This window comes from Myotis myotis, unplaced genomic scaffold (assembly GCF_014108235.1).
Source record: "Myotis myotis isolate mMyoMyo1 unplaced genomic scaffold, mMyoMyo1.p scaffold_m19_p_42, whole genome shotgun sequence".
Lineage (NCBI taxonomy): Eukaryota > Metazoa > Chordata > Mammalia > Chiroptera > Vespertilionidae > Myotis > Myotis myotis.
This window is the reverse complement of record NW_023416349.1, coordinates 77,405-90,079: the sequence shown is the minus strand read 5'-3', so window position 1 is coordinate 90,079 and position 12,675 is coordinate 77,405. Positions and strand designations below refer to the sequence as shown.

The window sequence follows — 12,675 nt, the reverse complement described above, 5'->3', positions numbered from 1 at the left end:
CAGGAGGCAGCTGATCCATGATTCTCTCTCATCATTGATGTTTCTCCCGCTCTGTTCCTCGCTGAAATAAATTAAAAAAAAAAAAAGATTAAAAAATAATAATACTAGGCCTCGCCCTGACCAGTTTGGCTCAGATAGAGTGTCAACCTGCAGACTGAAGGGTCCTGGGTTCGATTCCGGCCAGGGGCACATGCCTGGGTTGTGGGCTCCATCCCCAGTAGGGGGTGTGCAGGAGGCAGCCCATCCATGATTTTCTCTCGTCATTGATGTTTCTCTCTCTCCCTCCCTCTCCCTTCCTCTCTGAAATCAATAAATACATATATATTAAAAAAAACAGTGCGCCTCAAAAACCATTCTGAGCTTCACAAAGTCAGATAAAAATGCCTTCAAAAACCTAGTCAGTTGCAGACAAGTCCTCAGTTGCAAACCACACGCCCCACAAACATGCATACCCCCACCCCCATCTGCACCCCTCATCCCCCCCAAACCTAAAACTGTCATTTGAACCACGACCTGGGATCAAACGCAGGAGCGAGGCGCACGCAGAAGGCGCCCGGACAAACCGGGCCATCGGCCAGGGCAGCGGCCAATCCATTGCTCCCCAAGGTCAGTGACTGGGACACTAGCGTCCACCACCGGCCGCGGAAAACTACATTCCCCAGAGGGCAACGCGCCGAGTGACGGCGGGCGCAGCCAATGAGCGCTCGGGAGAGGGGCGTTGCTGGGCAGCGCCAGGGGTCAGGGCGGGACTTCCGGGTCCTCCTCGTGGCGGTCATTTTGGCCTCTCGGGTCCGTTCAGGGGCTCGCACCGCCCGGCTCCGGAGCGCCGGTTCGCGATGGAGACGGCGCCGGAGGGGCCGTCCCGGCTGTGCGGCGGCGAGGCGGGCGCCTGGCGCGTCCTCACGGTCGGGGATCCGGGGCTCCCGGACCCGCAGACCCCGCTCCGCCCACAAAGTCCAATGGCGGCGGCCTCGCTGCGGTTCCCGGCCGAGGTGAGGGCGCGTCCCCCGGGGGCGGGTGCCCGGCAGGTCCCGCAGCCCCGGCACCGGCCCGGCGGCCGGCGAGGCGCTCGGGGGTGACGCCCGGAGGGACGGGGGTGCGAGGGGGCGGCCGGCGGAGGGTCCGCGGGGGCACCGCGCCCCGGAGGCCGAGCCGGGGAGACGCGGGCAGCCCCGGCCCCGTTGTGCGTCCGGAGGCGGCGGAGACGGGGCGGCGAGGCGGTGCGGGCGCCGGGTTCCACTTCCATTCTCGGGGCGCGGGGGCCGCGCATGGTCGGGAACAAAAGGGGGACAGGGTCTCGGATGCGGTTCTCGGGGTTCCCGAGCTGCGCGGAGTGAGAACCGGGGAGAGGGAGGACGGCCGTGCGGGGCGGAAGGCGGCTCCCGGGAGAGAGGACGGACGGGCAGCCCGGCCCGCGGGGGTCAGGGGTCCGTCCAGCCTGGACCCAGGAACCGGGGGGAGAGGAGGGGGTTCGCGGTTCGGATCCGGTCCGGCACACGCCCGGGGTGCGGGCTCCATCCCCCCGGGGGGCGCGGTGCAGGGAGCGGCGGATCCGTGATCCTCTCTCACCATTGATTTCCTGTCTGCCTCTCCCTCTCCCTTCCTCCCTGAAATCGATAAAAATATATTAAAAAAAAAAGAACGGAATTGGCAAGAGTCTGCACTGCGGACCTTGAGCCCCGAGCGAGGCGGGCATCTCCCGGGCCAGGGCCCTGAGCAGCCGGAGCCCTGGGTCCTGGGGTGGGTGCCCGGCCCTCAGTCCTTTCGTTCCCACCGGTTCCTGCGGGGGCAGAGCCGCTGGGGGACGGGGCTGGGGGCTCCTGTCAGGGCCTCACTTTCTGGTGGCCTCTGAGGTCGTGGTGCCCGTGGGGCCGTCGGCCCCTCTTCCCGCCCCGGCCCCGGGGACACTCAGCCCAGAGTCCTAAGTCCAGGTCTCGGGTGGTAGGAAGTGGTGTCAGCCTTTGGCCACCGGTGGGATGAGCTGTGGGGGGTCCTCCTGGCACAGGGGCCAGAATGCGCAGTGGCTTCCGGGGGTTGGGGGGGGAGGGGGCGAGCTGGTTCAGGCACCCGCAGGTGCAGGTGTCCTTGCTGACTTTTTTTTTTTTTTTTTTTGTAAATATATTTTATTGATTTTTTTTTTACAGAGAGGAAGGGAGAGCCCTAACTGGTGTGGCTCAGTGGATAGAGCGTTGGCCTGCGGACTGAAGGGTCCCAGGTTCGATTCCGGTCAAGGGCATGTGCCTTGGTTGCAGGCACATCCCCGGTGGGGGGTGTGCAGGGGGCAGCTGATTGAGGTTTCTCTCTCATGGATGTTTCTAGCTCTCTATCCCTCTTCCTTCTTCTCTGTAAAAAAATCAATAAAGTATATTTTAAAAAAAACAACAGAGAGGAAGGGAGAGGGATAGTTAGAAACATCGACCAGCTGCCTCCTGCACGCCCCCTACTGGCAACCAAAGTACATGCCCTTGACCAGAATGGAACCTGGGACCCTTCAGGCCGCAGGCCGATGCTCTATCCACTGAGCAACACCGGTTAGGCTGTCCTCGCTTTCTTCTCTTTTTTTTAAATATCTTTTATTGATTTTTTTAAAAAATATATTTTATTGATTTTTTACAGAGAGAAAGGGAGAGAGATAGAGAGTCAGAAACATCGATGAGAGAGAAACATCGATCAGCTGCCTCCTGCACATCTCCCACTGGGGATGTGCCTGCAACCCAGGTACATGCCCTTGACGGGAATCGAACCTGGGACCTTTCAGTCCGCAGGCCGACGCTCTATCCACTGAGCCAAACCGGTTTCGGCACTTTTATTGATTTTTTTACAGAGAGGAAGGGAGAGGGATAGAGTTAGAAATATCCATCAGCTGCCTCCTGCAACCCCCCTACTGGCAACCACAGTACATGCCCTTGACCAGAATGGAACCTGGGACCCTTCAGGCCGCAGGCTGACGCTCTGTCCACTGAGCCACACCGGTTAGGGCTGTCCTTGCTTTCTTATGGGAAATGGGAACAGTTGGGACAAGAGTCCAATTTTTTTTAAAATATATTTTTATTGATTTCAGAGAGGAAGGGAGAGGGAGGAAGAGAGAGAGAGAGAAACATCAATGATGAGAGAGAACCATTGATTGGCTGCTTCCCGCACGCCCCCCACTGGGGATGGAACCCACAACCCTAGCATGTGACTTTGACCCGAATGGAAGCCAGGGCTTTTCAGTCCACAGGCCTGGGCTCTATCCACTGAACCACACCAGCCAGGGCAGGAGTCAGGTATTGAGTAGCTTTGTGACAGGTCAGGTGTCTGGTCTGCAGGTGATGGGGGTGATGGGAGATGGCAGCCGTGGTGGAGGCAGGGGATCTGACCCAGGTCCCGTGAGGCTCCCTGTGGCCGCAGCATGGAGGGCGGTGCAGGTCTGAGTGATGAGGCAGGAAGACCAGGGGGGAGGCTGAGGGTGAGGTAACGGGGCCGTGATGGTGGGTGTGGAAATGGGAGACGCAGCTGGATTTTGGCGTTTTAGGTGTGGCCCCTGGATTTTGTTGTTGTTTTTTTTTAAGTGTTATTTATTGATTTTAGGGAGATAGGAAGAGTGATAGAGAGAGAGAGACACACATTGATTTGTTGTTCTATTCATGCATTCACTGGTGGTTGATTCCTGTAGGTGCCCGGACAGGGGATCACACCCTGAACCTGCAACCTTGTCATATCAAGACAGCTCTCGCCCTGACCGGTTTGCTCAGTGGATAGAGCGTCGACCTGCGGACTAAAGGTCCCAGGTTCAATTCCGGTCAAGGGCATGTACCTTGGCTGCAGGCACATTCCCAGTGGGGGATGTGCAGGAGGCAGCTGATCGATGTTTCTCTCTTATTGATGTTTCTAACTCTCTATCCCTCTCCCTTCCTCTCGGTAAAAAATCAATAAAAGATATTAAAAAAAAAAAAAATGACAGCTCTCCTCCCAACTCAGCCACCTGCCAAGGGCACCGCCTGGATTTTTTTTTCTTTTTAATTTTTTTTTTATTGATTTTTTTTACAGAGAGGAAGGGAGAGGGATAGAGAGTTAGAAACATCGATCAGCTGCCTCCTGCACACCTCCCACTGGGGATGTGCCCGCAACCAAGGCACATGCCCTGGACCGGAATCGAACCCGGGACCCTTCAGTCCGCAGGCCGACGCTCTATCCACTGAGCCACACCGGTTAGGCTGCCTGGGTTTTCTAACTGGAAGGGAGAGAGAGAGGAGGCAGGGGTGGCATGGAAATGTGGGTTTAGCTCCTGGAGGAATGGGCTCACCATACACTGAGACGGGGAAGCCCGTAGCAGTGAGAGCGATGCCCGTCGAGGAAATCGGGGTTTCATTTCTGGCCTGTGAGGGACGAGATGCTTGAGAGCAGCTCCTCGGTTTCTGGAACCGGAGGAGGCGTTCAGGGTGGAGACTCCCCAGAAGGGAGTGGAGGTGTCTGACTACGGAGGAGCTGCAGCCCCCCCCCCCCTTTTTTTAAAATATATTTTATTGATTGTTTACAGAGAGGAAGGGAGAGGGATAGAGAGTTAGAAACATCGATCAGCTGCCTCCTGCACACCCTCCACTGGGGATGTGCCCGCAACCAAGGTACATGCCCTTGGCTGGAATCGAACCTGGGACTCTTGAGTCCGCAGGCCAATGCTCTATCCACTGAGCCAAACCGGCTAGGGCGGCAGCTCCCTTTATAAGGGGAATCCTGGTTGGGAGGATGGTGGTGGCAGCAGCTCAGGAAGAGGAGGCTGAGCCCGAGGCCCCGGTTTCCTGTGCGGGCCTCCGATTGTGAGAAGTGGGTATCACACAGGTGACAGACGAGGCGGCCATGTGGAGGGGGGCGGGGAGACTCTGGTTGGGCAGAGGTCACGGCCTCCGCGGGATGAGTGGCCATGAGATGGGTGGAGGCAGAGCAGTAGCTCACACGGCCCTAGAGCCTCCCCAGGACGTTGCTGCTGTGCCCCTTGGTGTGGTGGGGAGTGGCACTCGGCCGGCACAATGGCCCAGCTGCACACGTGGTCATTGGGAGACTCACTGGGCACATGCCAGAGGGCCACTGGGGCTGGGCCTGGTGTGGGGTGAGGAGAGGGAAGGCTGTGACTGTGAAGGGACAGGAGGTGCAGCACCAGTGGGGAAGGCTGTGGGCACCTGAGAGCCGAAGTGACGTGGGAACAAGGAACCGGCAGGAACACTCAGGAAGGAGGCCCTCGGGGCAGGACTCCGGCCGCCTCTGTGATGTGGACCATCAGAGCCCGGGCCATGCTCGATCCTCTTAGAATTTTCCGAACGTTCTCCGGACCCCATCTGCTGAGCAGTGGAGAGAGAGGCCAAGGAGATGATGGGGTGCCGCACAGGAGGCAGCGGGCAGTGGGGGTGCAGGCGGGAGAGGTGTGGTCGGACAGTGATGGGCACGTGGAGGGGGCGTGTGAACTCAGGGCTGCAGGGCCCTGGCATTGACGTGAGCGTGAGTGAAGGGCGAGCCCATGTCTGTCGTATCTGGTGGAAGCGCGATGTGGCTCCCCCGGGAGTTCCCTGGAAGGAGGGGGTGTGGCCCTCCATGCCCGCCCAGAGCTTTGATGTCATGCATGCCCCTTCCTGCCTGTTGCTGTGGCGGGTACAGTGATGGACAGGGCCTCAGTGAGATAGCGGGCGTCAGTGCCACCCAGGCTGGACTCCACCCCCCTTGCTGGGGACGGGAGTGGGGAGCAGGGAGCGGGGAGCAGAGAGGGGTGAGGCAGGCGGTTAGTTAGTATCATGAGAGCGAGGCTGACGGGGACACCTGTCCATCCCGCAGGCTGTGCTGCCTTTGCGGCTGTGCCCTGGGCGTGCGGCTGTGCGGGCGAGGGAGGCTCAGAGAGTTGTGTGCGGAGCGGGGTTGCCTCGGCGCCTGCGAATGGGCCTCAGCATGAAGGTGAGGCCGTGTGTTCTGATCCCTGGAGGGACCGTGTGCAGGATCGCAGGGCATCGCCTGACGAGACGAGTGATCGCTCACTCCTTCTCCGGCCAGCTTGTCCCCTGCCCCGTGTCGGTGGCACCCGCTGTGTTAACAAGGGGCAGGGTGGCCTCAGCACGGGCGTCCTCTCTCTGCCCATCTCCCTGTTGCTGTGGGAAGACGGTGTCAGCGGGGATCTAAGGGGAGGGTGACTTCGATGGGACCAAGGCCTGCTGTCTCCTCAGAGGTGGGAGGGAGCAGATGAACGGAGACGCCGGGTCCGGTGAACCTAAACCCTAGGAGAGAAGCTGATCTCGGTGTGAACTGTGCTTGTTGTGACAGGACATGAGCTTTGAGGACGTGACCATCGCCTTCTCCCAGGAGGAGTGGGGGCTCCTGGATGCGGCGGAGAGGCTCCTGTACTGCGAGGTGATGCTGGAGATCTGTACACTCGTGGCCTCCGTGGGTAAGACCCTGATACTCTTCCTAGCGTCCGAGGTGATGCCCTGCCTCCCCTTTGCTCCAGCAATGGCTGTGTCAGTCCCACAACCAGCCCACGGGTTCTGCCGATCACCCCCAGTCTCTGGTCACATGTGCCGGTGCTGAGCTGTGGCGGGCCCTGCCCCAGGGGCACCCCGAGCAGCCCTAACACCTGTTGCCTCAATAAGTGCGGGGAGAGCCTGGGAGTCGGGAGCCTTGCTGACAGCTTAGTGCGCCCAGCTCTGCACCCTCCCCCTGCAGGGCGACTGTGTCCACATCCGTGGCCTCCCTTTCCGCCCCTCCCTCTAGCCTAGAGCTCTTTGCGGCTTCCTGTACCAGGTCATGGTCATCACTCACAGGAACCATGGGCTGTCCTTGTGAGATCCACCACCAGGTGTTTGTAATGTTGTCTTCCCTGGATGCCGATGGCTGCCGGGTGCTCTGGGCTAGTGCTGGCTGCTCACCCCATTCAGACTCGGTCACTGAGCAGATGGACAGTGGAAGGTGCAGGGGAGCCCTGACTTTTTCACAGGGCGCACGTGTCAGGGTGGCCTCAGAGGAGGGCTCCCCTGGTGAGGGGCGACTGGGCCAGAGCGTGGCATAGGGCTGTGTTCAGGCCCTGCCCGCTTCTGCCCCGTTTCCAATCGTGTGCTGGTGCCTGTGCCACTGGCCGCACCGGTACTTGGAACTTGGCTGTCTTGTCATCTTATCTCTGACTCCCAGCCACCTCCCCTCTGAGGCCTCTGCGCATCACCTGCTCCCTCTTCCTTATTCTCCAGCGTCGACCTGCGCATGTGCTGTGAGCTGTGCACACGCCCTTCACTAGTGTGTGGGCGCCAGGCCACTCGTACTGAGTTTTATTGGCCCGTGTCACCAGCCAGCAAGCCTTGCTGGAAGCTGTTAGCGGAAGGAAGGTCTGGAGGTCCTTCTCCTCTCCCGTGTGGCGCATGCCCTCTTTGTGGGGTTTCCTGGTGAGGTCTCCCCTATTCTGTGACCAGCAGCTCGATCTGCAACCTGCCTCCAGGGCTCTTACTGTCCAACAGTCCCCTGAAACCAGCGATGGAGCCTGACAAGCCGCGGTGACGGGCCTTGCCCCGGCCGCCCGCGCCGGCATCCCTCTCCTCGGCGTCTCTCTGCTTTCAGGTTACTGGCATAAACCGGCAGACGAGGAGGCCCCCTGTGAGCAGATCGTGTCTGTAGAAGCGGAGTCGCAGGTCAGTGCGTCTGAGCCAGCGCCCGCCGCTGAGAAGACACATTCCTGTGAGCAGTGCGTCTTAGTCCTGAAAGCTATTTTCCACCTGACGGAGGTCCAGGCGGGGAACCTGGAGCAGAGGGCCTTCTTCAGTGACGCGTGTGCGAGGGGCTTCTGTTTCAGGGCCAACATCCACCAGCAGCAGCGGGAGGCCCGGGCCGAGGAGCCCTGGATGGGGGGCGTGGACAGGGCCTCGCTCATGACCAGTGACAGCTTCTATGTGTCGGGGGCGCCGTTCACCGCTGGGGAGGCGGAGGGGGACCTCGCCGCCGCCGCCGGCCTCCTCCAGCACCAGCCCACGCTGGGCACCGAGGAGCCACACAGCGTCATTGAGAGCTGGCAGCCCGTCCACAGCGGGACGGGGCCGCGCCAGTGGGGGGAGTGCGAGAAGGCCGCCTTCCACAGCCAGGACCTGCCGCAGCAGAGCGTCTACACGGGGGAGGGGCTGTTTGAGTGTAGCCAGTGCGGGAAGGCCTCCATCCAGACCTTTAACCTCATGCTCCAGCGGAGCGTGCACGCGGGGGAGAGGCTGCCCTACGAGTGCGGGGTGTGCGGGAAGTGCTTCAGCTGCGAGTTCTTCCTCCTCCGACACCAGAGTGTGCACACGGAAGGGAAGCCCTACGAGTGCAGTGTCTGTGGGAAGTGCTTCAGCTGCAAGTACACCCTCATCCAGCACCAGAGGATTCACTCTGAAGAGAAGCCCTACGAGTGCAGTTTCTGTAAGAAATGCTTTAGCTACAAGTTTAATCTCATGAGGCACGAGAAAATCCACACGGGCGAGAACCCGTACGGCTGTAGCGACTGTGGAAAGTCCTTCAGCCACAGCTCTGCCCTCATCCGACACAAGAGAGTTCACACTGGAGAGAGGCCCTATGAGTGTAGCGATTGCGGGAAGACCTTCACCAACAGCTCTGCCCTCATCCAGCACCAGCGGGTTCACACCGGAGAGAAGCCCTACCAGTGCACCGAGTGTGGAAAGTGCTTCAGGCAGAGCTCCGCCCTCATTTACCACCAGAAGGTGCACGCGGGGGAGAAGCCCTATGAGTGTGGTGACTGCGGCAAGTGCTTCCGCTACAATTACATCCTCATTCAGCACCGGAAGGTTCACACCGGAGAGAGGCGGTACGAATGCGGTGTTTGTGGGAAGCGCTTCATCTACAACTTCAACCTCATCAAACACCAAAGAATTCACACCGGCGAGAAGCCGTACGTGTGCAGTGACTGCGGGAAGGCCTTTAGGCGCAGCTCTTCCCTCATCCAGCACAAAAGTGTTCACAGCGAAGAGAGGCCCTATGAGTGCAATGAATGCGGGAAGTCTTTTACCCGGGCGTCCAACCTCCTTAGACACTGGCGAGTTCACACGGGGGAAAGGCCCTATGAGTGTAGTGATTGTGGGAAGTCCTTCAGCCACAGCTCCGCCCTCATTCAGCACAAAAGGGTGCACACTGGAGAGAGACCCTACGAGTGTAACGAATGCGGGAAAACCTTCACCCGCACGTCCAACCTCCTTCGACACTGGCGAGTTCACACTGGAGAAAGGCCCTATGAGTGTGCTTATTGTGACAAGTCCTTCAGCCACAGCTCCGCCCTCATTCAGCACAAAAGGGTGCACACGGGGGAGAGGCCTTACGAGTGCAACGAATGCGGGAAGTCTTTCACCCGCACGTCCAACCTCCTTAGACACCGGAGGCTTCACACTGGGGAAAAGCCGTAATAGTGCAGGGAACGCTTGCTTTCCTCTCAGGCTGACCGCACTGGGGGAGGCCCTCAGAGACCAATTTAGCTGAATTAGAACCTGTTGTAGCGGGACATCCAATGCGCTTGGTTCCTCGTGAGTTGTCGGCACTGGTGAGGCTTGAAGGAGGCCCATTGCACTTTCCCACCTGCCCAGGGCTGTTCCTAGACGACGTCACTGGTAGATTTCGTAGCGGAGGCCCTCTCCCCTCCACCCCTGGCTCCCCTGCATGGCGAGCGTCAGCCCCGCCCCTGCGTGCTCAGGGAAGCCGACCCCGTGGTCTCCCTCCTGCTGGAGGAGATGGGGAATGGGCAGGCCTGTGGGGGGACCCTCCTTCCTTTCTCTCCGCCAGGGGTGGGCCGGGCCCCGTGCTGGTCCGGGGGCCCCATCCTCAGCTAAGCACGACCTTCTGATGGACGTTGTTCTCACGCTGACGCTGTGAGGAGTTCTCCCAGGTTCGCCTTCCCCAACCTGGACGCGTGGCTGTAAGCTTTTCTGGATCGTGATGGAATGATGATATAGCTATGGTGGTTGTACAGTCCCTGCGTGAGATGATTGGGAATAAGAAGTGTGATCTGCCAGCATGTGGAGGGGAACGTGTCTGTGTTAGGGGCCCCCTAACTGTCTGTGCGTCAGAGGGGACCGGGCCCTTGTCCAGCCTTGTCCAGCGTTGGCTCGTTTTGAACTTAGCTGCCCACGGCCTGGCCGGAGACACTGCATGACTTTGTGGTCCTGGTGGGGATCCCGGTGCCGCGATGATGGGGGGTCAGAGGTCACCCTGAAGAGGGGGCATTCTGTTGTGCTTCTGTGGACAGTATGAATTTAGTCCCTTTTTTACCGTGTACATTGCCTGCCTCCACCCGTGCGGGGGAGCCACCGGCCGCGGGAGTGAGATGTCGTAGGCGGGCGACCTGTTGTCCGTCTCAGGTTAGGTGGCACCACAGTTGGGACAGAAGCACTGTGTTCGTAGTGAGGGGGGGAGACTAGTAAATTAGAACGAGGGTGTCGCTTCGTTTTTTTAAAAATATATTTTTATTGATTTCAGAGAGGGAAGGAGGGAGAGAGAAGCATCAATGATGAGAGATGATGAGAGAGAATCGTGGATCGGCTGCCTCCTGCATGCCCCACACTGGGGGTCGAGCCCACAACCCAGGCATGTGCCCTTGACCGGAATCGAACCTGGGACCCTTCAGTCCGCAGGCCGAGGCTCTATCCACTGAGCCACACTGGCCCGGGCAGAACAAAGGTCTCTCTTCTGAAAGCTCAGCCACAGATGCTGCAGGGCCTGTGGCTTCTGGGGTCCGTGGCAACAGACCCTCTCATGACCTTTATCACTGCCTCTAGCAGCTTTGCGGATCCCCTAGCCCCGTGGTCGGCAAACTGCGGCTCGCGAGCCACATGCGGCTCTCTGGCCCCTTGAGTGTGGCTCTTCCTAAGCCTTAGGAGGACCCTAATTAAGTTAATAACAATGTACCTACCTATAGAGTTTAAGTTTAAAAAATCTGGCTCTCAAAAGAAATTTTAATCATCGTCCTGTTGATACTTGGCTCTGTGGACTGAGTTTGCCGACCGCTGGCCTAGCCTCTCTGAGGTGTGCCCCTCCCGGCCATTGCTCTGCAGACAAGCAAACCGGCCGGGAAGCAAGGCGATCGATTTACTGTAGTCATTCCCGGAACGTCCTTTGCGACCGTCAGCATTCCTGTGACTTCGAGGGCAGGAGTCTTCCTCGCGTGCCCGTCTCCGCTGCCCCTTCCGCCAGGCTGCCCCTCCCGGGCCTGAGGGGAGAGAGGTGGGGGCCGCACAGGCCGGCCAACCCGACTCCCTCAGCCAAGGGGGACCTCAGGCCCGCCTGGCAGCGGCGTCGAAAGCTTTATTCCTGTACATACGTACACGTCACATGCAGCCAAGTGCACTTACCAGTGTGTGCTGTTCGCCGAGCTCGGACACGGATGAAGCTATGAGACCGCCACACAGGAAGCGGACTGGCCTGCCACTCACGGGCCGGGCGAGCGCGTGCAGAATGGAGCCCGTTCCTGAATTATTTATTAATCGTGCTGATTTCCGCGCTGTCGGTCTCCATTCTCTCGCCCAGTGTTTGCCCCCTGCCCGCCATGCTCCCTCCCCGCCCGTCCCCGCCCTGGTGCAGCCACTGACTCCCTTTCCTTACAGTAGAGTAGCTCGTAGTTTCTGTAACGTCACCGGTGTGTAACGGTTTCCTTCTTGCCGCACAGCCATTTCAGGATTCCAGCCGCAGTGCTGATGTGAATAGCTCATTCCTTTCCTGCGTAGGAGTAGCCTGAACTGTAAATACGCCCCGTGTTTACCCGTTGATCTGCCTCCGGTTAGGGTTACGCCCGGGTTTGCGGTATTACCAATAAAGCTGCTATGAATACGTGCACTCCGGGTCCTTTATGTCGATGCGTGCTGTGTTTCTCAAACGTACAATGTAGATAAGTGCTTACATTTTAAAAAAATGCGTAACTGCGATCTAAAGCGTTGTTCCCTTTGCCTTCCCGCCACCCACAGGGTATGAAGATGCCAGTTCTTCTGCCACTTGGCCAGCCCTTCCTGTGGCTAATTTTTTAAATATCCCCGGACGTCAGTGTAGAGCAACTTGTTTATTTCAGTTCCATTTCCCTAACAATTCACGAGGGTGAGCATGTGCCCATGCATTTATTTATGAACACACAGCCTCTATCTCCTTTGGTAACATGTCTGCTCAGAATCTCTGCCTGTTTCCTTTTTATGGATTTATTGTTTTTGTTTGTTTGTTAATATATTTTTATTGTTTTTTTTACAGAGAGGAAGGGAGAAGGATAGAGAGTTAGAAACCTCGATGAGAGAGAAACATCGATCAGCTGCCTCCTGCACACCCCCTACTGGGGATGTGCCCGCGACCAAGGTACATGCCCTTGACCAGAACCGAACCTGGGACCCTTCAGTCCCCAGGCCGACGCTCTATCCACTGAGCCAAACCGGTTAGGGCTGAATTTATTGTTTTAATTAATGGGCTGACAGTGTAGCATCCAAACACTTGTTGGAATGTCACTCATTCCTCGAGGACCTGAGTGACTTCTTTGCCCTATGGAATAGTTTTTGTGTTTTTTAAAATACAGTTTTATTGATTTCAGAGAGGAAGGGAGAAGGAGAGAGAGATAGAAATACAAATGATGAGAGAGTCATCGCTTGGCTGCCTCCTGCACGCCCCACGGGGAGGATCAAGCTGGCAGCCTCTGTGTGTGTGCCCCGACCTGGAATCGGACCTGGC

The 12,675-nt window shown here is 58.4% G+C and overlaps 1 protein-coding gene across 1 annotated transcript; it reads left to right on the top strand.

The window, feature by feature from the left end:
* The first annotated feature begins 765 nt into the window (after nt 1–765).
* Nucleotides 766–11,805, top strand: LOC118655133 (zinc finger protein 883-like). Its single transcript, XM_036306605.1, has 3 exons — nt 766–992; nt 6,283–6,406; nt 7,564–11,805. The coding sequence occupies exons 1-3, from the start codon at nt 837–839 to the stop codon at nt 9,384–9,386; spliced, it is 2,103 nt and encodes a 700-aa protein (XP_036162498.1). The 5' UTR covers nt 766–836; the 3' UTR covers nt 9,387–11,805.
* The last annotated feature ends 870 nt before the right edge of the window (nt 11,806–12,675 follow it).

Coding starts and splice junctions, on each gene's coding strand:
- LOC118655133 (XM_036306605.1), top strand. CDS start 837: ATGGAGACGGCGCCGGAGGGGCCGTCCCGGCTGTGCGGCGGCGAGGCG. Junction 993..6,282: donor CGCTGCGGTTCCCGGCCGAG/GTGAGGGCGCGT, acceptor TTGTTGTGACAG/GACATGAGCTTTGAGGACGT. Junction 6,407..7,563: donor TACACTCGTGGCCTCCGTGG/GTAAGACCCTGA, acceptor CTCTGCTTTCAG/GTTACTGGCATAAACCGGCA.